The sequence below is a fragment of the Pseudorasbora parva genome, chromosome 10 (assembly GCF_024679245.1).
Source record: "Pseudorasbora parva isolate DD20220531a chromosome 10, ASM2467924v1, whole genome shotgun sequence".
In the NCBI taxonomy this organism is placed as follows: domain Eukaryota; kingdom Metazoa; phylum Chordata; class Actinopteri; order Cypriniformes; family Gobionidae; genus Pseudorasbora; species Pseudorasbora parva.
Window position 1 is genome coordinate 19,490,317 of NC_090181.1, and position 27,684 is coordinate 19,518,000.

The following is a 27,684-nucleotide window of genomic DNA, read 5'->3' on the forward strand; positions in this document are numbered from 1 at the left end:
AAACAATGAAACTCTCATTTGTGCCTGCTTAGTGGAGTTAATTAGCTTTCTAATCAAAATTATGTTGAGAGAACTGGTAACTGAAATGTATCTACCCTCAGGCTGTTTGTAAGCCGTTAGGTGTGTACACATTGTTTCAAAGGTAATGCACGGGGGTGACTCAACATCTGCCTGTTTGTCAACATGTTTGTCACTCGGGTTGCAATCTCAAATAAGTATAAATACAATCTTTTCACACAAGAAACAATATACATAAGAAACAATATAAATTAAAAAAAAAATTGTTGATCAAATGCTTTAAATAACTGTTTTGGACATCTATTTAACATCTAATTTATTAAAGCATTATGTATTGATAATCAGTTATAATAAATAATCAGTAGGTCTTTGAACTGATACGTTTCTATTAAGAAGGCACAATTTTAGGTTGATGCACACAATATCAATTAGATATGTTGGTGGTGATTTCAATTAGCTGTATTGTTTTGTCTTCCCCTACTTTAGCCCGGAAGTCATTTGTGTGTGAGCTGAATGAGTCCACATCCAGCCAATTGTTGAAGCTGGAGAAGGAGAACCAGTGCCTTCAAAGCACAATCCAGGAGTTAAGAGAAGCCTCCATCAACTTGGAAGAAGGCCAGCTTCATGCATTGGAGCTGGAAAAAGAGAACCAGAGCCTCAGCAAGAAGGTACATCTCTTTTTCACATTTACTTTTTACTGAAAGCCAGAATATTAAATACTGATGAGAAAACCTATGCGTTGTGTGTTTTAGTTGGAGCGTCTGCAGTCCCAGTTGGACCAGGAGAAACAGACAACTCAGGACATGGAGAACCTTGGAGAGGAGCTACTAAAGGAGAAACAGAGACTTGAGAAAACTCTAGAGACAGTTCAGGCAGATAAAGACAGACAGGTGAACATCTAAAGAAAGAAACCCCTTGTTGATGATCATAACAGTATATGCATTATTTATTCATAAACGTAATTTTTGTGTGTGGGGTGGGATTAGATATCAGAGTTGGAGCAGGAGAAGGAGCATCTGACCCAGGCAGTGAGCTCCCTCCGTAAACGTGCTCAGGTGAACAGCGAGGCTCGTGTGAGAGAGGTGGAGACAGAAAACCGCGTTCTCCACCAGACCATCTCTGAAACCGGTGGGAAACTGGCTCGCCTGGAGGCTGAGAAAAGGCAGGCAACTAAAGAGCTAGACTCTCTCCGTGAACGAGGAGAGCGCTGTGAAGAGATGGAAAAAGAGGTAGCACGTCTAGAGCGAGTCAGAGAGCAACTACAGCGGGAAGCCGCCTCCCTAAAGATTGGCAGTGAGCGTGTCGAGGCCCTGGAGCGTGAGAATGCAGCTCTGGAACAAGACAATCGCCGCTTGAAGAAGCTTGCTGACACGGCACAGAATGCCAGCCTACGCTTGGCTGTTCTGCAGAAAGATCACCAACAACTTGAGGAGGAGAACCTGGAGCAGCGGCGTGCGTTGGAGACCCTTCGGCCGGCAGCTGCTCGCCTGGCACAACTACAGCAGGGACATGCCGAGCTAGAGCGGGAACATGAGGAGATGTGCCGCACTCTGGAGGAGCTCCGCTTCCAGGCCAAGAGGAGCGAAAGATTGGAGATGAGCTACGGCAGTCTGAGCCAAGAAAACCAACGGCTCCAACAGACCCTGGACAACAGTGCCACCAAGATCCAGAGTCTAGAGGGCGAGCTGAGGCAGAATGAGGCGGAGAAGAAAGATCTGTGCAGAGAGTTAGAGGGCTTAAGGCAGACACTGACAATGGCGGAAGCAGTTGAGAAGGAGAAGAGAGGTTTGGAGCAGGAATTGGGCCAGGCAGAGAAGGAGAAGAAGCAGCTGGATAAGGAGGCCCGTAGGTTGAGGCAGCAGTTGGAGGCGAAGGAGGCAGCATTGGAAGAGACCTGCATCAGGCTGGCCAGCATGGAGAAAGAAGGCACAGCTCTCAATAAAGAGTTAGGCTGCCTTAAAGAGGCAGCAGGGAGGCTCAAAGAGCTGGAGAGAGAATACAAAGACCTGCAGAAACAGGCCACCATAGATAAGAAGACTGTGGCCACACTAAGAGAGGTATGACACATTTAATACATCATTGTCAATGACATAAGTGTCCACAGTAAAGAAAAGATCTTTTAAAATGCTCTTCTCCTTGTATTGTAATGTTTTGAAAAACATACATACTACTTTTTTGAAAGTTTGAATGTTAAAATGTCATTTGGTGTAATGGAAGTAACAACAGATCATTTTTCTATATTTTGAGATCTGAGTTAAACGGATTATCGAAAATCAAACAAATGTTGGGTGGGGAGGGTACTTGGTTCTATTTGTCGTTTGTGTGGAGGCAGATCTGAATGCAAGCTTTAGGTTAATTTTGAATAAGGTGCATTTTTAATTGCTAGCGATCAAATAAGATTTGTGTGTCCAGTATACCTGCATATTAGGGCTGGGTATCGATTCAGATGTTCCAATTCGATTCGATTTCGATTCACAAGTCCTCAAATCGATTCGATTTCGATTCTCGATTCGATTTTGGATTCTCGATTCAACTCAAATGAATATAGATTTAATACAAATACTAGGTATTTATAAATAAGAACAGTGAACATAAATGGGTAATTAAAAAGAAATGAAGAGCCACAATCATTGTATGTTAAACATTTTATTTTAGGTAACGTTACACCTGAGTACATTAAAACAGAACGCATCTCTATATTTCAAATCCATACAATTGTTAAATACAATTTTGATGCAACTTTATTTAAAAAAAAATTATCTGAGAAGTATTTTATGGATGTTTTGTTATATTTATTCTAAAACATAAAAAGCTAGAATATTGGATGATTTTTTTTTAAAGCAATTTTCAGTACACGACAAGCTTTTCTTGCGATTTTGCCGCTCGTGTGCATTTACTTTTCATACATGAGAAATGCGTTCATTATTTTTTTTAGTCTATGGTTGAGTAGTTGTCGTGGTAACAGACAACAATACCTTAACGTGCTGACTTAAGTTGACTGTGAACTATTATTTGAGGAAATCTGTTTATAATATAAGCTATTAGGGTTTGAATTATTGATCCTGCGCTGTATATGGACTATAATTTGAATATGTCTATAATGGCTAACGTACATGCTTAAGTGATCCTAATGCAAGGCAAGCATTCGCGTGTATGTGATTATTTTTAGCAGTTGTGTGCTCGGCTGTGTGTGTGTTGTCACATCAAATGGTTCCGCAGATTTTTAGTATTACTACAGTATTTCACCTCAGCATTATAAAAGGCGACAACACACCGGAAGCTGCCATTTAAACACTGAATGGATAAATGATGTATTGTAATGTGTTGTAAGATCACGCAAGGCAAATGGGTGACATCTAGTGAAGAAAACTAGTAATTAGATTTAGGTTAATCTTATGTTTCAATGTTAGTGGAAATAAATATTGAAAAAAATCGATTCGTGGCCTTTGAGAATCGATTCTGAATCGACCAGATTTTAAAAACCGATTAATCGAAAAATCAATTTTTTTGCCCAGCCCTACTGCATATGTTACGAGGCTTTCAAAACATGAAGGAAAAGTTGAGGTACATCCTCTTGCTCTCCAAATAAACTGTCAAGTCACAGTGGAGAACTCCTTCTTTGAGCAAAACATTTTCCGCAATGGAGCAGACTTCAGAAAAGACTGTTTGAAATCTGATTTGAGCAGCCATAGCATCCGGACTGAGACATGATTGAGACCTGACTTATTCCATTTCATTACCGATTTTAAGACTTATTTACCTTAACACACAGTCATGAGGGTCTGCGGTAATGCTCTGTATATCACATCACTGGAGTTCAATGTTGGCTTTGCATATTCTTTCGAGCAGGAGCTGGTGAATGAGAAGCTAAGAGTGCAGCAACAGTGTAATGAACTGGAGAAACTGAGTCACGAGCTCGAGAAGATCGGCTTGAACCGAGAGAAACTCCTACAGGAAGAGCACAGCTGTGAAGACAAGTGAGTAAGATATGTTAATAAGAAAATGATCTGTCATATAATTTCTTGGGTTTAGAGTTCATTGGTAGTTTGTGATTTACAAGGTGCTGTAAGATCCTGTAAAGTGCCTTGTTTGTTTTGTGTGGACGCTGCCCTCTGAAAGGTGTAGCAGGTGAGGTGCTGCTAAAGTTGGAGACTTTAGTTTCCAATGCGAGATTCTCGTTTTTCTCTCTTGTACATGCCATCACCACTTGTCTTTATTTCCTCTAATGGCCTGTGTTGAGGTGAATGTGTTATAAGTAATGTGCCTTAAACATTCAGATTATTTTTTTTAGTAACACATTACTTTTTGAATTTACCATGTAAAGGCTACTAAATTACTTTTCTGTTTTTAAAAGTAGTTTCCCAACACTGTTCATTGCCTTGTATATAATCTGAGTCAAAGTGCATGCTAACTTTAGTGTCTTTACTATAGTGTGGTGCAGTGACCTGTTATAAGCTTTACAAGGCTGTTGTCTGCTTGAGCTTTTCTGTGTAGTGGTGTGTTTCTTTCATATTTGAAACACCAGTATGAAGAAATGCAGAGCTGACTCTTGGTATATATTCAAGTTTGATTAGTTTTCATTGGAATGTTCCCTGTAGAGGGATCAGTAGTGAAGGATTCATCTTTCTCTATAAGGAAATAGACTCATTTCCCCCTCCCCCCACCTTTGACCCGTTTATTACGGTGAGTGTGACATCTGACATGTATTTGTAAGTTAGATCAAAAGAAATGAACGTGACTAAATGGAAACTGCAGCATTTTTCACCAGCTAATAGTGTCATAAAAAGCTAGCTGTCACTAATCGCTTTGTGTTTGAAGAAATTTACTGCTAACAGTCACATTCCACTGTGCTTTGTAATCCCTCCAAGAGGGTGTTTGGTGTGTGTGTGTCTACTAAACCATATTTTGGTGACATATTTGTAATCTTTTTTACAAATGTTTTTTATTTTTTATTATTATTATTATTGTAAAAATGCAGAACGTTTTCTGGTAGGGTTAGGGTGTGGGTTTAGGTTATAGTATATATATATATATCGCTAGGCAACGTGGGGGAGAGGACGCTGGCGTCGTCTGTTCGCCGCTTCTCCACCCACAAAAATCATGTTGTACTATTAGATTTAGATTTTATTTTATTTCTTTATGTTTGTGACTAGTCTAACAGTCAGAGCTACTATTGGAGCTGTTGCTGATTGCTGGCAGCCACTGAGAGGACGTTGTTCGTCGTTTCGCCGTTTTCCACCGCTTCTCTAATGTTTGTGTTTGAATTGCTGCGGTTGGTTCTGGTTTGGAGGACATTTGATGTTTCTCGCCGCGACTGCTCACTGGTGATCTCCCTTGGGCTTAAGCTGCATGGTGGCTGAAGTTTGCACCGGGCTAGCGTCATCTGGGCCATCGTAATCGGCGTCCGGCATGATGTTGGGATGTTCCGCTTCTCGGCTGCACCGCTGTTCCGTCCTGCATTGCGGCCGTGGAGCGGCTTGGACTTCTGCGCCGACCCCGGTGTGTACACAGAAGTCCCCGGAAAAATGTTCTGCCTCCTGCATGGTGCTGCGGCGATCCCCATCGTTTGAATCGTCACGAAGACCCATCATCTGGTCTTCAGCTGTCCTGCCTCGGCGATATCATCAGGACACACTGCCGCTGGGAGAAATCTGAAACATGGAGTGGACCACAGTGTGCTGCGGAGCTAACAGAGACTTCCACCATCAGCTGTTTTCTGTTCACCATCAGCTCTGTTTCTGTTCACCATCAGCTCTGTTTCTGTTCACCATCAGCTCTGTTTCTGTTCACCATCAGCTCTGTTTCTATTCTGTTTTCTGTTGTTGGTAGGATTGTTTGTAGTATTCTATATTTTTACTTTTTATTCATTTTTTGTGTTATCCCCCCCCCCCCCCCCCCCCTTTGTTGCACTTTGAGATTCTTCGGAATGAAAAGTGCATTATAAATAAAATCTATTATTATTATTATATATATATATATATATATATATATATATATATATATATATATATATATATATATATATATATATATATATATATATAATATGCATATGCATGTATGTGTGCAAGTTGAATTACATTTTTAATAATAATTACTATTAAAGGTGGGGTAAGTGCTATCTGGTAACCGTTGTTGGTATTTCAAATCACCAAAACAAAAACGCCCCTACCCCCAAAAGGGTCTCGCCCTATTTTGATAGCGCCGCCCCACACATACGTAAACCCAGAGCAGAGGCATCAACGGCTATGGCAGAATCTCTGTGTATCTAATCCAGGTCGAATATTCAATGAAAATGTCATCCCTTCTATCACAAAAACACAAACCGTTCTTGTGAACAACTCGATAGTACACGAGCAAGACAGTCCAACTAACGACAGATGACAATTATGACAAGATTAGAGATAGCGATCAAACTGTCCTCATGAACAACTCTATAGAACACAAGCACGACAGTCCAGCTAACGTCATATTACAATTACGACTGGATAAGGGTTATATAGATCATGAAAAGAGTAAGCAAACATATATTAGGAGTATAGTATCTTACTTGTCGGAGACATTGTGTGAGCTGATGCTTAAAGCACACAGTGATGAGATTTAGATGCTCCATACAGTGTGGAAATGAACGGGTCTTTATCATCGCTGAAGTGAGACACAATACGATCGCAAATGGACTAACAAGTGAACATGACACACGAGCATAGTCAAGCAGCATATTAGGCTAGTTCTCGGCTAATGTCTGTCATGTGTGACTCGTGTGTTTTGAATAATGACGTGCACAGAGCGAGAGCGAGCGCTCTTCTCACCATCAATAGTAGACACGCCCCTTACCTGCTGATTGGCTACAAGTTTGTTATTCCACTCGGCCCGTGTCCTTTTTCTAAAACGGTTTTGAAATAAGACTTACCCCACCTTTAAGTATATAAATAATACTAACATAAATTAACTTTCAGCAGCCGTTTTTATTAAACTTCCTTAAATTCCTTTTTAATACTCACACTAGTTATTTTTCTACTAGCAATGTCAATCAGTGTAACTGCACTTTTATTATTTCAAGCAAATATCATTTCAACCACATCTCTCCACATTCATTCTGAAATGACGTTCTACTTTTTTTAATGAACAACCTTTTGTCTTATTACAGCTAGTTTCATTGATAGCATGTCAATGTATCCTAAATAAAGACAATTAAATATTTTCATATTTAGGTGAGAAACTATTGCTAAGGCGGATGTAATGATGACTTTCTGTCAGAGATCTAAGCCTCTTTATTTGACTGATCAGATTCTGATGCACACACAGATTTAATATTTTAATATACTGACCTTCCATTTTTCCATCCTTCAGTAAATATAAGATCCTGGAAACAAAGATTGAGTCAGCACTGAAGAAAACTCTAGAACTGAGAGAAGAGAAGATTCAGAGCCTGGAGTCTCGCCTGGAGGAGAGCAGCAGCTTAAACCAGCAACTTCGCACCGAACTCACCTCTGTACGTTTAGGCTTTCTCAAACAACAAACATGTAGTTGCATTTCTCTCTGTTGTCTCTGTTGCATTTTATATCAGGCCTGATTGTCTCTTCTGTTCTTTCCTTTCCAGGTGAAAAGGAACCTGGAGGCCCTCAAGCAAAGGCAAGAGGAAGAAGCGGCTCACTCAGAGATCTCCCAGCAGACTTTGGGGCAGGCTAGATCAGTGCCAGATAAAGAGAAGTGGGAGACTGAGCAGAGGGAGGCCACAGCTGAACTGCTCAAGCTTAAAGACAGACTAATTGATGTTGAGAAGAATGTAAGACAACATGTTTATATCAACCCAGCTGCTCAACTTATTATAAAGTGTCACCTTCAGTATTGTAACATGCTTTTGTGAACTCTCCAGAATGCTGCCCTGCAGACAGAGAAACATCTTCTGAAGGAGCAGCTGAAGCAGTTAGATTCACAGAATGCACAGCTTAACGCACAAACACTAGCTCTGCAGAAACAGGCAGCGTCCTTACAAGAGCACAACACCTCTCTTCATAAAGAAACTGCCAAACTGCAGGTACCGTGTTTCAGCAACAACTGATGTCTAAAACTTTACAGTCAAGCTTCTGTTTTTACATTCTAAATGCAGTAGGCTTTCACTACTGAACTGAAAAAGATACTTTAATAAAAATAAAAAATAAATCAGTTTTACATTTTTTTTAAATAAAATTTTAAATTTCTGTTGTTCTCCACACAATGCTCACAACCGGTGCAGGCAAATGTCAGCCATTAAGTGACTCAATGCAAGTGGCCTATGGTGAGGCGATGTAAAACTATTTGTTGATGTCTTGTTCTGGAGGCACTCGTATGCAAATATATTTGCCAGTGTGACGTCACAGATTCCACAATATCAAAAGAGTCGTTTTTGGGTCTTAATTAAAGCTACACTGTGTAATATTTCCCCCCATCTAGCGGTAAAAAGGTATATGACCATCCAGCGAATAATAGTTTCTGTTCCTCTCAATTCTGATTTCTTTTAACTCCGGTGGCCGGCTAAATACGGTGGCCGATTTAGTCCAAGATTAACATGGCAATCCCCCTTTTCACATTCGACACGGTGCCATCGAGTGTTAAAACGCGAAAGGCGAAGCTTGAATTCAAGCTGGAGGGGCAACATGGCAACCAGCATTCGAACCCCTCATCCATATGTATTTTCAATGGCATATCATAAACTTACGCGAATACTTTATTACTTGAAAGAAGAAAATATACATATATTATACAAATATACATATATATTCATTGAGCACATATATTTTTTTAGCTTCTTTAAGTGTTTTTAGCTAAGAATAGACAAAAAAAGTTACACAGTGTAGCTTTAAATAATTGCTTTTGTTATAATGAGGATGAAGTTTTATACTATGAAACTTGCAGGATGTTTTAATGGTACAAAGACTTTTTATATGTCAAAAGATCAAAGCAAATTCATGAGTCATGAATTATGAAAAGTCGTGACCCCTTTAAGAGTTGTACAGCTAATCAGTACTTCCTTTTTTATCTCTAAAAATATCTGACATGGTCAGACAGACCCATAGAAAGGGTTGACTTTGCCAATGCTTACCAGGGTCAGCAAATTCCATAAGAAAGAACAGGTGAGGATGCCGCCTTGTATTTTTTGGGTTGTGTAAGGGTCATTAGTGACATGAGAAAGCAATTTTGTGACCAAAGAAATGGCAGGTGTGATACAACAGACCGTAGGACTGACATTTCCAGAATGTTCACCTGTTCTTCTTTGACCTATACGGCAAGAAAGGCAGTTGCTTTGTCTATATATCTGTCTGTCTGTGCTTAAAATATACAAAACAGAATCTTTAAATGCCCACTTTTCACTGTTGTTTATTTCTCTTTTCGTGTTCAGGTAGAAAATTCAACCCTAAGCTCCCAGAGCTCCTCTCTCATGGCTCAATATGGAGCTTTACAGGCCCAGCTGCAAACTTTGGAGTCGGAGGCTGAGTCTCTTAAGAAACAGCGGGAGGAGGCATGTGCAGCCCACGGCCGAGTCACACAGGACCACGAGCGTCTGCTCAGTGTGCACGACAGGCAGGCGACCGAGTACGAGCAGCTTATCACCCAACACGCAGCACTGAAAGGCAACTTGAGAGCTCTGGATCAAAAACACCGCACGCTGGAGAGCAAGTCAGTCCCTTTCCAAATCAAATACTCCTTCATAAAATCCATTTGTCTATCATCCAGCAAACATGGTGGCTATAAGTCTATATGCGAAATCGGAAACTAGCATAGTGTCTGTGGTATACTGCATACCGCCTAACACTTAAAAATTCATAAATTGGAATTTACAAAAATAATTAATGATAATGAACATATACTTCACGTTTAGCTTTATTTTCGGCAGCAGTTGCCTCAACATAATAGGTGACCTTTGAGTTATTGACCCCTTCCATAGGTGGCAGCTTATGCATTTTTTTCTGTCTGCCTGAGGAGGCTGTGTAACAATAGAGTAATGAGCTGCGTCTGGCCTGAGCGGAGACGCCACAATGACCCCATACCATTAGGACTGCTGACAGAGACATTGAGAGATGGAGGGCCCCTCTAAAGGGATAGTCCACCCCAAAATATACATTTTGTCATCATTTATTCACACTCATGTCATTCCGAAACTGTGCAATTCTCTTTCTTCTGCGGAACAAAGTTCTGAAGAAACGAATAATATTATGCATAATACATAATATTTTAAAGAATGTTTGGTTTATGTTCAAATCGTTTAGGCTCCCATTGACCTTTTATCATACATCATTGAAATCAATGGGAACTGAAACTGTTTAGTTACCAAGATTCTTCAAAATATTTAAAACATTCTTCTTCTCTGAAATGAATCACAATTTTGAGGGCCTAAACATGTTTGAAAACTCATGGAACTTTGCGCATGCGTCATAAGTGGTGAACAATTATATCTGATATGGGTTTCAGAATTAGGTGTGGCAAAATGGCTCAATAGTACCACCTACATTAATCTGTTCTATGTTTCAAGTACAAGTATGAAATTCGGTACACACATGTAACAGCCCAATACATACAAAAATAGTCCCTGGGAGCAAAATCTGAAAACCCAACAGTCAAGATATTTTTAATTTCTTTGCAAAATTTTGGCAGTTTTTGCCTTTCTCAGACATTCTAAACTCCTCCTAGAGATTTAATCAGATCATCATATTTGGTAGGTCTAATCTAAAGGCCTTTGCAACGTTAAATTGCGAAGATCTTGAGTTTTCTCTGAAGGACATGTCCGTGACAACCTCACATATTCAATGTTTCGCCATGAAACAGGATGTTGCTGTAAGTCAGGCATAAAATATCCAATCTGCACTACTAGCAACATACTAAAATATGCAATTGAATACTAAACATGCTAGAAACAATCTTAAACATGCTAGCAGCACTTGGCTAAAAGCTAAAGCTTGCTATTATCGCCATGAAACAGGAAGTTGTTGTAAATCAAGCATATATGTCCAATCTGCTTCAAACATCATATGTTTGATAAGTGCCCTGGCCTGAAGACATCTAAATGCCAAAATATAGTCATAGTGCCAGTAGCAGGAAGGGTGGCAAATACAAATGACTGACATAGTCCTCCCAGTGGCGAGGCCAGAAATTTTTAACTGAGTGGACCTTGGTGGAATAGGGTGGACCTCAATGACTACTCTCAAATTACACAAATTTACCAATATGGGACAAAATCACTTGACAGTAAATATAAGCTATATATGATTTATTTTTTGCCAACAAATTCATATAATTCATATACAAAATTAATTTATAACAAGCAGCTACAAAGCCTATTGCAAGGACGACAAATATAGATATTGTGCTGCTATATGACCACTGTAACAAGACATAAGTGTGTAGTAATTGGGTTAATTTTAAAATGGAATAACCAGTTCTTGTCACTTATGCAACTCAGTATAACTGTTGTCAAACATGTATTTGCAGCTTAACCTGTGAGAATTTCGTCTTGTGTTATGCACCGTGGCCAGTGTTAAAAGTTTATTTCACTAGCAGACGTAAACTCATCTTCCCATCCCCTCAACAATATGCGATTGGCTAAACATTACTACTAAGCTTATTGATTGGCTGTTGCAATAAGGCAGTTATATGAAAATGTTTTCGCTCTACAGTAATCATTTTTTAATAGGGCTGTCAATCGATTAAAATATTTAATCGCAATTTAATCGCACATTTTTAGCAATTGTAAATCTAAATTAAGTTTTTAATACTCTAATCAACATGAGTATGGACAAATATGCATGCTTTATGCAAACGTACATTTATTATTAGTAAAACCATACTTATTCAGTAATAATCAATACAGCATGAAGATTAGACGTATCAAAGGTCATAGATGTTTATCTAAGAAATGGTTTGTTGAAATGTCTCTTAAGCCTAAATTAAAAAATTAAGTGTAAGTAGTGATTTCTCTCATTTTAAGAATATAAAGGGAGTTTTTACACTGGAAGTTTAATTCAGAGCAGGGCAAAGTTCGTATGAAAAATTGTTAATGTGTACCAGTGAGCGCACCAGATCCACACCATACCTGGAGGAGGTCCATATTCAACGAGTAGGAATATAGTGCGGCCCCTTTAAGAGACGCGCGCTCCCTATTGAACTGCCGGTATTTTGCATGTGCGCACCGAACTGGGCTGCGATTCACGTGGACAGTGTGAAGAACATGGACTCGAGAGCGCGCTTGTTCAGGAAAGTAACCTGTGCATTCGTTTTAGCCGATTGTAATGTATTTAGTTCAATAAAACAGGTGTACTGTAAGCGGTGATAATGATTTACCTCAGACATGAGCGAGAGTGAGCTGCAGTGCATCGCGCTCAGACTGCAGAGCAAGGGCGTAGGTTTGGTCTCAGCTTTGGTGGGGACATCCCACCAAGTTTGCCCAGATTATATAGTCTATTATTTATTACTGAGTATGGAAATGCACCATAGTTTAGGAATGAACGATTATTAATTTATGAGGCTTTTCAGCCCAATCCAGTACCATAAAAATAATAAAAGACAAAATACTCTTTAATTGTCAAGTTCATAAATGATTTTCAAAACTGATTTGGAAAAAAAAAAACACAACATGCACACAAAATTACTTATTTTCAATATAAAAAATGATTGTGGACTGGATTTATTATCACATCTTATCACATTATTGAGCATGTCAAAGATTAGTAACAACTTTAGATTTGATGCATTGTTAGTTTTTGTACAGGATCAGTTTTTGTTTCTCCCTCATTTACTGTTCCTGGCTGTTTTTGCCCCATTGACTTCCATTATAACCACATTTTTTTATTTTAAAGCCATAATGCTATCTAATCATGCACAATCACTTTTTATATTGAAAATAAGTTATTTTGTGTGAAAGTTTTTTTTTCCAAACCAGTTTTGAATCATTTTTTGAAAATCATGTATGAACTTGGCATTTAAAGAGTGATAGTAGTGATAAGAGTGAGAATTAAACAATGACAACAGCTCAACAATAAACATGGAATCAAGTAGGCCTACGCAAACTTGCAACAGAACACATTTTATAGTATTTTACATTTGATTTTATTAATTTCTAAAGAACTCTTTAGTAGCCTATATTGGTGCACTTTAAAGGGATGGCTCACCCAAAAATAAAAATCCTGTCATCATTTACTCTCCATCATGATGTTCCAAACCTGTATGAGTTTCTTTGTTCTGCTGAACACAAAAGAAGATATTTTGAAGAGAGTTTGTAACCAGGCTGCTTTGGGGGCACCATTTCCTTCCATGGTAGGAATTCAACATAACAAAGATATGTATACAGGTTTAAAAAGGAAAATGACAGATTTTTCATTTTTTGGTGCACTGTCTCTTTAAGCAGTCATTTTGAACCAGTAACCACTTTACTGAAAAAAATGTTCTGAAATTCAAACATTAAATTAAATTTTCTTTATTAATTTACTATTATGACTATATTATTATGCAATTATTTGTCAAATTTTTATCTAAATATTTTTTAAATGTCAAACTTTATATGACAGGATTATTTATTATATAGCTAAATTATAAATTAATAACATTAATTAGGCTATAATCTATTAATTAACCGGTCTAATGACTAGAAAAATAAGTCTGCCAAGCTTTGATAATGTATGGAATATTATATTAATATATTATCCATAAAAAAAACAATAGGCCTACCTAGACGCAAGGATGTGTCCGTCATCGCTGCTGCTTTCAGTCAGACAGTCTGAGACACTGAAATGCTTCTGCAAAGGGTGCAGTTTGTCCTTGGTTCATCGTAAGTTACTGGACAGACCCACTGATACCTTTTTTTCTATTCAGCCCTATATCTGGAAATCCTCTTGCGTTTAAACGGTGGACGCGAGCTCGACATGTTTTTAAAAAAGCGCGCAAGTTTACAGCGCATGTTCTCGAGACTCCGTCGCTATGGCAGCAGCAAAGCTGCTAAAACCCAATCTTGTGCATCGCGTCCCGTATTGGTTTGATACGGCGGGACGCGTCGTTTTGCTTGTAAATACGGGAAGATACGGAATCGATCCATATAGCAGCACGAAAGAGTTTGCTAAAATATTGGTGGGGACAATTTTGCCTTCTTAAAATATTGATTGGGACTAGTACCTAGCGTCCCCCCCTAAACCTACGCCCATGCTGCAGAGAATGCGCTCTGTGAAAAAAAACGCACTTTTCTTTCTGAAGTCTAATAAAAGTTAAACAAAAAATGTGGTAGCTTATGCGGTAGCTTATGTTGGCAATAACTGCTCTTTTGGTTTAGAATATTAATGTCAACCCTTTTCTTTCCCTATTAATGTTTGGTGCTGCATCCTTTGCGTCTGACTGCTCTCACTTTTTCCAACTACGGGCTATGCCACAGATCAAACAGAAAATGCGCGCTGCGTTAATAAATTTAGTGCTGTTAAAATGAATTTGCGTTAACGCGTTATTAACATATTTGACAGCCCTATTTTTTAATGAAACTTTTTGTACGTGTTTAAGTGATTTGTGTTGTCACATAGGCATATTCTTTCTGCTATCCCACATTTTTTTTTTTTTTTTTTGTCTGTTCTGATTGGGTGGGCCAGCCGTCAATCTGAGTGGGCCAGTGCCACCCTGGCCCTTATGTAGCCTCGCCCCTGGTCCTCCTGTTTTTAAATGCATATTGCTCACCATGCTCTGTTTTCTTAAAGCCACTGGGTGGCGGTGACATGGGTGCGAGGGCCCTTTCATCGTTGCTCTCAGCTAATTTGTTTTTATATTCCACAGAAGAAAGTCACTCAAACATGTTTGGTATGACATGAGGGCAATTTAAATGATGGAAATGCTTTTTTTTTTGGTCACTCAGGTTTCAGTGCTTTTGTAAAAACAGCATTTAGCATTGTAATAAGGTGCATCGAGGTCTAACATTTTTTCAATTACGCAAATGTGTTTGATAATCTTTTAAGGCTTTAAGGCCTTACTTTTCCCTCAATATAGTATATAGTGTTGCTAATGAAAAAGCCCCAATGGGAATCTGAATTGTTTTTTAGAGGTGGATCACAATGGAAAATGTCCCCCCTTTTTTTATCCGCACACATAAGACATTAATGAGCACAAACACAACCTGCTCTATTGCACACTAATCCTCTCACATCGCATTCATTTTTTCATGCTTCAATGTGGAAAGTTGTCTCTTTTGTTAGAGACAGGAAAAACATGGTTCTGTTTGCCTTAATGTAGTTTCTCCCCTTGTCTCTTTTATCGCCCTGTCTCATGAATAATGCAGTAGTGTGTCTCTCAGGGCCTCAGCTGAGGGGTTCACCAGATGGCTGTCAGGGGCCCAATCAGCTGTAATGTCCACTGGCTTCAGCGTCCATGTCCAACATGCCACATGTCTCACACACTCAATTTCCTAATGACTATTAATTATTTAAATTAGCACCATCAATTTAGAACACAATTTTTTTTGCGGACTGCTGGCATATGAAACTGGTTCCCAAGATTCAGTGTTGGAAGTTACTTTTAAAATTAATTTATTGCAATACTGAGTTAGTCTCTAAAAGGTACTAATTGGTACTAAAAGGAAATGCAAATTTACACCTGGACAGTAGAGGACACAGCTCAAACAACCCCTGCAGAAGAATAGATGCATGAGACGAAAGTTCAACACTTACTTTAAAAAAAACAACAACAATAAATGTGATGTTTATCTATTGCTGAATACATTTTTGCTTATTAGTATGTTTGTGGAATTCTAAATCAGTTTCTGTGCAAATGAGATGAGTAAATGAATGCTCACATTTAGTCTAGAACTACAATAACCGCACAAAGTCTCCGCACGTCCTGCTGATTTCTCTCAACATGAGGACAGCAGAGACATTTTTCAATAAATTAGATAAATACTTGCGTTATTTGTTTGAAAATATAACTCTGATCATTTGTTGTAAATTTTTATGTAATGCATTACTTTACTAGTTACTTAGAAAAAGTAATCTGTGCATAAGTTGCATTAATAGCCAAGCTTTTTTTGTCAGATGAACCCCTGTGACTTTAATTATTTATTTGAAATAAATCCTAAGGTTTTAGGTCCTGCTTACATTTCAATAAGTACTATAACCTTTTGTCACAAATAATTAAATGAATAAATATGTTTTGGATAAATAATGAAAGAGTCCAAGGTACTTTTATTGGGTTAAAAAAAAAGGCTTATTACAAGTTCAGCTAAATATTATTATTATTATTATTATTATTATTGTTGTTGTTGTTGTATTATTATTATTATTATTATTAGTAGTAGTAGTAGTAGTAATATATGAATTTTGGAGTGTGCATAATTAAAACAAATGTGTTTTATTTTATCAAAGTGTTAGGTTGTATATGTTTGCATACATTTAAAAATGTTTACCTTCATATTTTTGTTTAAATGTATCGAATGAATGTATATGAATGCACATTTTAATTTGGCATTGTCAGTTCCATCACAAACTCCTAGGGGTTTATGGACCTCCAATGGACCTTTTTCAGATTAGGCCGTCTTCAATTTGACAAATGAAAATGAGTCCGTGATTGATAGATGTACAGTCTGTTCAGTGGGTCATGCTGTCCTAAGGTCTAATTTTTAAAAGGGTTAACAATCATATGTGTTGTTAGTCCACTGGAAATGATTTGGAAAGACATTTTCTTTGTTTCGTTGGCTAAATTAATTCCATAAGGAACACAAACAGTACAAACAAATTGAAAAGACTGCTGGTCAAACTCATTTTTATTGACATCAAATGATAAATATAGCATCTTATTTATCTACGACCCGTGGTGAAAACCTGCTCTGCATTAGTGTAAATCAGAATTTGCTTCCTTATACTTCTGAATAATGACTTAAATATGTATTAGAGAAATGGTTTAGTTAAAATCACTGTTTGTATGTTTGTGTTATAGGTACATGGTTCTCCTAAAGCAAAAGGACTCTATGGAGGCGCTGGAGACGTCTCTACACAGGGACAGGGAGAGTCTGGGAGAAGAAATTCACAAGAACACTCTTATCCTGGGAGAGAACCGCAGTTTAAGGGAAGAAGTAGACAGGTTAGAGATTCTTTTTAACAACAAAACAGTCAGTAGTAAGTTTTCAGTTAAAACCATACAACAGACTAAGTTAGTTTATTGAAAATATGTACTGCCCTCTGCTGGCTGAAACAGTAATTCAGTAGTAGTAGAATGTATGTATAATAATGTCATTAATCTTTTATTTTATATATATATATATATATATATATATATATATATATATATATATATATATATATATATATATATATATATATATATATATATATATATATATATATATTAGAAATACATTATAATATATAAAAATATTATATAAAGCATATAAAATAATACCATCTAAGCCTCTGTTTATGTCCCTGCAGACTGTCACAGACGCACACACACCTAAGGCAGGAGTATGACAGCCTGCAACTGCAGACCAAAGAACTAAAGACGTCCCTGAATGAGTCTCAGCTGGAATTGAACCGCTGGCAGGCGCGTTATGACCAACTGAAGGAACAGCATCAGGGCCTGGACATCTCAATGACTAAACTGGACAACCATTGTGAGGTGAGAATTGTGAGGTCTTGCAGAGTGAAAGAACTGAAGCTCCTTTATGCAAGCAGGTTTTGTAGAGAGGCCAAGACTGTACTATACGATCATAAGCAGGGCCAGTTATTGATTCCAAGGCTTGAAATTGATTTCTTTTAGTATCCAGCGCTAATGTATCTTTCTTTCTCTCAATTTAGCTGCTAACCCGTTTGAAGGGAAACTTGGAGGAGGAAAACCATCATCTTCTCAGTCAGATCCAGATGCTTAGCCAACAAAACCAGACCCTACTGGAGAGAACCATGGAGAGCAAAGAACTTTACCACGAAGAACAGAAGCAGTACATGTGAGCACTGTGCCATATATTACATTCTGAATCAGTGATTCACAACCTGGGTAAAAGGAATGTTAGTTGATTAAAAGAGCTCATTGTGCTTATTTTTAATGTATACTTGTTCAGAATTTTAAAGTACTCTCTTGTGACTCTCCAATCATTTAGTGTGCTTAAACTCCACTTTTTTCTTATGATCAGCATTCATATCTGCCTCCATCCATTCAACAACCAATGCATTCATAGAACAAGTCCCTGCATTAATTAATTTTTTCCTTTTTGATAATCTAGAATGTTATTTCGTTTTCACTGTGAATTTAAACAAATACATTTATGATTTGGGGTACTTCAAATAATGTGCAACGTTGATTTTAAGAAGCTACTGGTAAAAATGGCTTAATGGAATTTTCTTAATAGTCATTGTTTCCTCTTGCAGTGATAAGCTAAATTCATTAAGACGACAGAAGGAGAAATTAGAGGAGAAGATCATGGACCAGTATAAGTTCTATGACCCGACTCCTAAAAAGTGAGTCTATCATGGGAATCTAAACTGATTAAGACTGAATAGACTTTTTACAGACCCTTATTTTACAGACAATTTAAGTTTAACTTCTTTATACAAGAGAATGTTTTGAAAAGGTTATTTTGTTTTCACAACACAGGAGCCGTCACTGGGTTGGAGCTAAAGCAATAGCAAAATTCATGAAACCTAAGAAAGAAAGCTCACGAGAAAAGGCTGACGGTCCACGTGAGAGGATCCGAAGTGCTCCAGACATCCCTCTTCCGGAGATCCCCACATGCATAGACTGTCCTGAGAGCACACCACCCCTTCCCCCTCCACCACTGCCCCCCAGACAGTCACGCCCCAGTGTGGAGTCCATGAACGGTCACTCCGCAGAGGAGAATCATATACAGTCGCCCACCCTCTCACCTGCCCCCAACGGCCGAGGTGAGTTCCTCCATATTTAAATCAGAATTTGATTCTACACCCTTTCCCACTATTATTTAATAAAGGGGTAGTTTACCCCCAAATTAAAATTGTCATTTTCTCATTTTGTTCCAAACCTGTATGACTTTCTTCTGTGGAAAACAAGCTTGTATCAATGCATATTTCACAATTAGCATATTGTTCATTATTTTCCATAATGTAATGATAAAAATTAAACTTTCATATATTTTATATTCATTGCACACCAACTGAAATATGTCAGGTCTTTTATTGTTTTAATGCTGATGATTTTGGCATACAGCTCAAAAAATTAGCATATTTCATCCGACCAATAAAAGAAGTGTTTTTAATACAAAAAAAGTCAACCTTCAAATAATTATGTTCAGTTATGCACTTAATACTTGGTCGGGAATCCTTTTGCAGAAATGACTGCTTCAATGCGGCGTGGCATGGAGGCAATCAGCCTGTGGCACTGCTGAGGTGTTATGGAGGACCAGGATGCTTCAATAGCAGCCTCAAGCTCATCCAGAGTGTTGGGTCTTGCGTCTCTCAACTTTCTCTTCACAATATCCCACAGATTCTCTATGGGGTTCAGGTCAGGAGAGTTGGCAGGCCAATTGAGCACAGTAATACCATGGTCAGTAAACCATTTACCAGTGGTTTTGGCACTGTGAGCAGGTGCCAGGTCTTGCTGAAAAATGAAATCTTCATCTCCATAAAGCTTTTCAGCAGATGAAAGCATGAAGTACTCCAAAATCTCCTGATAGATAGCTGCATTGACCCTGCCCTTGATAAAACACAGTGGACTAGGGGTGACCCCGAATAGTCGAAGATTTGATGCATCGATATGCGGAGCCTGATTCGACCACCGATCTCACGGCCTGTCCGCGGCCACTCGGGAAGTTGTTTAAAATCCTGCTGCACCACAGAGCGCTTTCGTGCAGCTCATCTGTCAGTCAATTCAAAATTGAGCTCGTGTGCAGGCTATATAATGTGCGCGTCGGTGTAAGTGAGATCCTGAGGCGCGCGGGGCTGAGCTTCGCGTACGTCTTCACCCGCTTTAGGCACAATCGGCTTCAGAACGTGCATGTAAACGCATTTAAAGTGTTCTTTTCCTCTCTAGGCAGGCATTTTTTTAGGTTTTTTTATCAAAATGTTCTTTTATATATTTGTATGATGTTCTGTATTTCGATCGCGGCTTTAACATGTTATGAGAAAACGGTTTATTAATGTTTATCCACCACATTACCTTTTAGGCTATTTAAACCTAAATAAGAAAGCCATTGTCAGTTCGAATGTCAGTTGGCAGGCAGTTTTGGTCGCTTTATTAGTTGTTGCTGTGTGCAGTGTGTAAAGGAAAATAAAAATAGTTTTACCCTTCTGCTGACAGTGTCGTGCCCCTCCCAACCCATTAACACAGATGATTCGACTATCAGTCGACCATAGAGAGATTCGACAATTCTGATTCGATTGTCTAAATCCATAGTCGAGGACAGCCCTACAGTGGACCAACACCAGCAGCTGACATGGCACCCCAGACCATCACTGACTGTGGGTACTTGACACTGGACTTCAAGCATTTTGGCATTTCCTTCTCCCCAGTCTTCCTCCAGGCTCTGGCACCTTTATTTCCGAATGACATGCAACATTGTTCATCCGAAAAAAGTACTTTGGACCACTGAGCATCAGTGGCTTGACCTTGGGAATGCGGCACCAGTAGCCCATTTCCTGCACACGCCTGTGCACGGTGGCTCTGGATGTTTCTACTCCAGACTCAGTCCACTGCTTCTGCAGGTCCCCCAAGGTCTGGAATCGGTCCTTCTCCACAATCTTACTCAGGGTCCGGTCACCTCTTCTCGTTGTGCAGCGTTTTTTTCCACACTTTTTTTCCTTCCCACAGACTTCCCACTGAGGTTCCTTGATGCAGCACTCTGGGAACAGCCTATTCGTTCAGAAATTTCTTTCTGTGTCTTACCCTCTCGCTTGAGGGTGTCAATGATGGCCTTCTGGACAGCAGTCAGGTCAGCAGTCTTACCCATGATTGCGGTTTTGAGTAATGAACCAGGCTAGGAGTTTTTAAAAGCCTCAAGAATCTTTTTCAGGTGTTTATAGTTTATTAGTTAATTAAGACGATTTGGTTAATAGCTCGTTTAGAGAACCTTTTCATGATATGCTAATTTTTTGAGAATTTTGGGTTTTCATGAGCTGTATGCCAAAATCATCAGTATTAAAACAATAAAAGACCTGAAATATTTCAGTTGGAGTGCAATGAATCTAAAATATATGAAAGTAAAATTTGTATCATTATATTATGGAAAATAATGAACTTTATCACAGCATGCTATTTTTTTTTAGAAGGACCTGTATGTTCCATAGAAGAGAATAAGTTAATCCAGTTTGAAAAAAAGACATGACATGAAATGTAAATAATGACAGAAGTGCATAACTTTTTTTTTACTTTTTTTTTTTTACTTAGATTTAAATTATCCTAGAGACAAGTGGCATCATCATTAGTAAAAGCGATGCAAATTAGAAAATTCCATATTATTCATGAATAACACTAGAGTCCATATCATTCATACTCCAGATAATTTCAAGCGACTTGGGGATCTTGATGCTCATACGAGTTCAGAAAAGCACTTTCACACCAACCAAACAAAATAAACACCCTCAGGTCTGCACTATAAGCTCATACTTTTATTTCGAACTCCTTTTAGTTGCAATAAACTAGCCTTTAGTGTGCTATCTGTGTTTTCCGCTAGGGGGCGTCATGTTGCTTTTTTTCAGGGTTACTGTAATTAAAACCTCTTTTCCTTCTTGACGTCCACTCGATGAACTAATCATGTTGTAAATTTCCATTTTCAGTCCATCATTTCTCAGCTTTCCAAGTAATAATACTTTCCCAAATGTTATGCTGTATTGCATGGCCAAAATAATCTTCAAAGGAAACCGCGGGGCTTCATTCTTCATGAATCATAAATGTAACCATTTTTTAATCTCTGAATCATCATTTCTTCTCTTCCACTGACCCCTCTCTCTCTCCCTGTCTATGTATCTGTCTGTACATTTAACCCTCACACACTCCAGCCCCTCCAGCAGCGAAACGCTTCCTCTTTCTCAGGAGCAAGAGCCAGGAGAAAATGCGCGTTCCTGGGACGCCACCGTCTCGACGATCCATTACCAGACGCCTACGCTTCTGGTCCTCATCTGACAACATCGTCCCCTGCTCCCCCTGCGAGCCTTTTTCGCATATCGGCCATTTCTAACACTTCATCCTTTCCATCATCATCACAGTCAGCATAACAACTGCTTACCCCATCATTACTCATCCCATGTACCAATATACACATTTTTTTCTTTTTTTAAAGCATCAGCTACACTTATTAGGCTATAAAACCAGCCAAAGAACACTCCAAGCTAAACGCTAAAGAAAAGCATTTATAAATGTTCCTGTCACCCTCACCACCACAGGCTCACAGCACTCAAGATGATGAAACACACATGAATACGCACAACACACACCTTAACTACAACTCATATAAATGCTCTGGTGGCTCTGGGACCAGGCTGCGGGACTCTGTATGGCAACCTGCAGTAAGTAATGTGTATTAAATGGAGCGAAATGCAGCCCGCTTTGCGCTTGCCGTGAGAAATTTGTGTGTGTGTGAGATATTGCTAGCACTGGTCAAAGTGGGTAAGGTGACCACAGTTGCCCCACAGCTGCTTTTAATGCACAAATTATGTGCATGCATTGAGAGAGGTTGGAGGAAGGCAGACGGAGGAACCAAATTTCATCAGAATTTAAACACTTAAAATAATGCGATTTGCACTGATGTGTGGCTTGTGAACTTGCATTGCTTAACGTTTGCTCAAATATATCCTGCAATATTTATATCCACCATCCAGCAACCAGTGTCCACATGTGTCCCTTTTTTTGCATCTTTAACATCTCCCTTTGTACGTCCAGTGTGTGTCATGTACATGTGTATTCGACTGTCCCTTTTATCACATCCAGATCAGATAGACCTGGCTGAGATTTATTGATTTATACCGTGGCCTTTTCGTGCAGGGCATATCATTAAAACCTGGGGATGTTTCGGTATGTCCCATAATCACCATTCTTAGTAAGAGGTATCTTAAATGTGCAACTGCTTCAGTAAGATAAAAAAAATATAGATTTCCATGTTGCATGATTTGCATATTAAGCAAATAAGAAAGTCTTGAGACGTGTGACAAGATCTGTGCATCATACAGCAGGAAAACCTCAACTCAAACTCCATCCTGTGAAGACTTTCTCGTGTAAAGCGGATGCTTTCTGTTTCTGTGGTTGGTCTATTTTTGCATCTTCCTACCTCATTCAATTTTTATCATAAGCAGTGAAAAGCCACAAAACGTACATAGAATTATCTTGCACATGCACTCTGGTCCATTAAGGAATGGAGTCTGTCATGAGGCATTTCAAATCTCATTTTTGACATCAAATGTATTGCAAAAATGCATCTAGAATTACTTGGTTCTGTAGCTTAGTGCTTAGTACATGCACCTTGACACTTTGAGCCATAGTGCCATTATAGGCAATGCATGTTTGAGTCTAGCTTGCAATATTTCCCATCTCATTTGTCATTTAAAGTGGTAACAAGGCCAAACGCATTATGCAGAATTACCTAGAATTTTAGCTTAACGTTTAGCACACGCACTCTGAAAAATAAAGCCATGGTGCTCATACAGACAATGTTTCTTCTCGCTTGCAACATTTCCTCTTTTCATTTAGGTTATTTAAAGCCTCAGCTGCTATCACGTTTTTCCAGAGCTCATTTACTGTCCTCCATCCCCAGCTTCTCTTGTCCAGTTAGGATTTGAAATTCTGAATCCCCTTGAACCTTGAATCAGACTAAATTCCAAAATTATTTTGTACATTAAATATTGACATTATATATCTGCAGTACAATGTTGGTTCTGTTCTGTTTACCCTAAGGGGAGTTATTGCTGCTCTCTCTGCTCTTATCCTTGCTAGGCTGCCCAGAACCGAACCATACCGCCAATCCAAACTGTATGCTAACTGTTAATCATCTTTAGCGATAGTGGTCATGACAGAACTACTGTTATGATGCTCCAGGCAGTTATGGAAACGATGTTCTCCGTGTTTTAAAAATTATATAAGGGATCGTTTGCAGAATGACTCTCATGGAACACCAGAGGGTTCCAGCTGGTGTTTTAGTTTGGTCACAGCAGTGAAGCTTAAAGGAATTTTCAGGTTCAATACAAGTTAAGCTCTATCGACAGCATCTGTGGCATGCTGTCAATGTATTTAAAAAAAAAAAAATTATGTTTACACAGTAATCCACTTAGCTTGGAAGTCTGTGGGTCAAGACTTTGCACTAGAATGCAAGTTGAAATGCCCACTTCTGTTTATACTGTGTAGCCAAAAGTCTTGTATACGATATATGGTAGAGTCACTCACCATTCTTGCCTTTTGAACTTATAATACACAATGAAAGTACACATGAAAAGTGAATTTTTTTGTATTACAAGTTCCTTTGAAAATGATTTTTACTATGCAAATGAGCTATACACTAATCGAATATGTCCAAAATACACCCATATGGGCTTATTTTTTTCCTTTACTTCTACCACAATAAAACTTTACACAATGAAAGTCTACATGCATGAAAAGTAACATTTTTGTTTTCCAAGTTTCTTGGGAAAATCTATTTTAAATATGCAAATGAGCTTAACACTATGCCTAATTGACTTATGGCCAAGAAGCCATAAAGGTACAAGTAGAAAAAACAGGGCCCAAATATCTAACGCATTCATGTCCATTTAGTAAGTTAACTTATGCATAAACACGATACATTTAAAAAGCTTCTCATCTTCTGGATTCTTAGATTTTTGTTGCTTGTAAAATTCACGATGAATTGAGTGGGCTGTCTCTCGCAAAGTGACCACACTGATTTTCCAGGCCGGTCATTATTACACTATCTCCAAAGTGTTCCTTTATTTTAATTTTCATCCACTTTGCAGAATATGGTTCACAACCTGTGTTTTATAAAATACTCTGTCATCTTTACATCTCTAGCAATGAAATTAGGCCCAATAGAATTTGAAGTCTGATGTATGGTCTGCCTGGTCTGAAATACTTGATATAACTTCAAAAAGAGAAGCAGTTTTGGTGTCTGGCAAAATTATTTTAAAGCGCTGGAATGTCTGGAAAGTGTCTCCATCTGGTTTTTTATCTGTCTTCTGTGTGAGAGTAAATCATTTAGTTGATGAAAATGACTTCTGCCTGTAATCTAATAATCTTACCAACAATACCAATCATTTGTAAATCTACCAGCCCAAAATGTAATCTCACCACATTACTAATGACTAAGATGGCTATTCTGACTTTCTTCTGATTTTATCTGTGGGGGAATGTCATTAGGTAAGGCTTGTTTGCAAATAAAAAAATAATAATTTAGAAAGATTGGGCAATCAATTCCTAAGGTCAATATAAGTATATTGTGGCAAGTGACTTCAAATGTATCGTGTTTATGCATAAGTTAACTTACTAAATGGATATGAATGTGTTAGATATTTGGGCCCTGTTTTTTCTACTTGTACCTTTATGGCTTCTTGGCCATAAGTCAATTAGGCATAGTGTTGAGCTCATTTGCATATTTAAAATAGATTTTCCCAAGAAACTTGGAAAACAAAAATGTTACTTTTCATGCATGTATACTTTGACTGTGTGAGGTTTGATTGTGATAGGCGTAAAGGAAAAAATAAGCCCATTAGGGAGTATTTTGGGCATATTCTGGGGTATATTGCTTATTTGCAAATTCAAATTCATTTTCAAAGAAACTTCTAATACAAAATGTTTTACTTTTCATGTAGACTTTCATTGTGTAAAGTTTTATTGTGGTAGAAGGAAAAAATAAGCCTATTTGGGGGTATTTTTTGGCATATTCGATTAGTGTATAGCTCATTTGCATAGTAAAATTCATTTTTCAAAGAAACTTTTAAAACAAAAAAAATGTACTTTCATTGTGTAAAGTTTCATTTTGATAGGAGTAAAGGAAAAAAATATCCCCATTGGGGTCTATTGTTGTTTGGCCTTACTGGCACACATCTCGGATTGATGACAATTTAACATATTTCCTCAACTAGGATTTCTTAGGACTTTTAGTATGTTGTTCTGGGCACCTCATAGAAATGATCTAAGCTGAAAAAAATTATTTTACAATTAGTCTGTCGTAAAAACGCTACTTTGCCTGGACTAGTATGGAAAGTGTATGGAAAGGCCATCGGTATTCTGCCTGAGTGTTTGTATTTTTATTTTTTATACTAACACATGCTTGTGCTTTTGCCCCAACACCTCCTACACAGCTGCCCGCAGCGTCACTGGAGCCCAGCAGCGCTTGCGCTACACATGCTCTATTTGCTTTCAGATACTAACTTTTTCTCTCTTTTTTTTCCTTTTTCTTTTCTTTTTCTTTTTCTTTTTCTTTCTTTTTTCCCCCAGTGTTGAACAGCAGTGGAGGGTCCAGAGGCAGAGAGGGCTATCACTCTTTAGGGGGCAGTAGTGAGGGCATGAACGGGTACGAGGAGCTGGTCCGGTGGAGGGGCAGAGAGCCAGGAGCCACCTGTTCAACTCCACTGATCCGCAACTCCCACAATGCACCAGGCTTTGCGTCCTCTTCAAGCTTGCGGCCGGGACGCAGGCCAAAGGGTAACACTAAATTATGCTAATTAGTACATGTTAGCGCCTTGACAGAATGAACATGGTCTGTCATTTGAGACTCATGTAAGGTAGAAAATGTACTCATTCTTAGAAGATAGTTCAAGACACTTTAATTTAATCAGTTTGTATTGTATTTATTATACAGCAGAATTGTGGGTGCTTTTAGATTTCACTGTTAAAGGAACATTTTTGGTTAAACACAAAAGGGGATAGTTTTTATTAAGATTTTATATTCTATCATCAATTACTTGTCTTTTTAAATCTGTATGACTTTCTTGTTTTTTCCTATATGTTGAAAGTCAATGGGTTCCAAAACAACATTTAACTTGTTTACTTTTACTGTACACAGATTTCTTTCCCCAAATATCCTCTTTTGTGTTCAGAAGAATAAAGTCATACAGGTTTAGAATAATGTGAGGAGGAATGAACAATGACAGAATTGTCATTTGTGGGTGAACAGTTCCTTAAAGCTCAGCATTATATGTTGTTTGTAATAAGAAAATATTACTAATTTCAAAAGGATGATTTAAAAAAATATACACTACATTTACAAATTTCAATACAATTACACCAAAACACTTAGGACATATAACACACATAATATGTGAATATTAATGTATATTTTATACATAATAAATATAAAATATATGTGCTCATTAATGTATATTTTCTTCTTTCAAGTAATAAAGTATTCTCGTAAGTTTATAATATGCCATTGAAAATACATACGGGTGAGGGGTTCGAATGCTGGTCGCCATGTTGCCCCTCCATCTTGAAAGTACATTAGCCAAAAAGGGACATACCCGTAAATTCAAGCTTCGCCTTTCCCGTTTTAACACTCGATGGCACCGTGTCGAATGTGAAGAGGGGGATTGGCATCTTAATCTTGGACTAAATCGGCCACCGTAGGAGTTAAAACGAAATCAGAATTGAGAGGAACAGAAACTATTATTCGCTGGATGGTCATATACCTTTTCACTGCTAGATGGGGGGAAATATTACACAGTGTAGCTTTAAAAGAACTGTTTTGTAATTTAATATATTTCAATGCAATGTATTCTTGTGATTGTGATTGTA

The 27,684-nt window shown here is 38.2% G+C and overlaps 1 protein-coding gene across 1 annotated transcript in view; it reads left to right on the plus strand.

Moving 5' to 3' along the window:
* ccdc88c (coiled-coil domain containing 88C) overlaps positions 1 to 27,684 on the plus strand; it is a 75,803-nt gene that overhangs the window by 38,127 nt on the left and 9,992 nt on the right. Inside the window, exons 13-26 of the mRNA XM_067455416.1 lie at positions 505 to 686; positions 771 to 908; positions 1,005 to 2,075; positions 3,868 to 3,995; positions 7,369 to 7,510; positions 7,619 to 7,804; positions 7,895 to 8,056; positions 9,398 to 9,675; positions 16,948 to 17,091; positions 17,439 to 17,625; positions 17,805 to 17,950; positions 18,372 to 18,461; positions 18,598 to 18,884; positions 26,389 to 26,595. Of these exons, the coding sequence (XP_067311517.1) occupies positions 505 to 686; positions 771 to 908; positions 1,005 to 2,075; positions 3,868 to 3,995; positions 7,369 to 7,510; positions 7,619 to 7,804; positions 7,895 to 8,056; positions 9,398 to 9,675; positions 16,948 to 17,091; positions 17,439 to 17,625; positions 17,805 to 17,950; positions 18,372 to 18,461; positions 18,598 to 18,884; positions 26,389 to 26,595 (3,348 nt within the window). The remainder of the gene's footprint in view (positions 1 to 504; positions 687 to 770; positions 909 to 1,004; positions 2,076 to 3,867; positions 3,996 to 7,368; positions 7,511 to 7,618; positions 7,805 to 7,894; positions 8,057 to 9,397; positions 9,676 to 16,947; positions 17,092 to 17,438; positions 17,626 to 17,804; positions 17,951 to 18,371; positions 18,462 to 18,597; positions 18,885 to 26,388; positions 26,596 to 27,684) is intronic.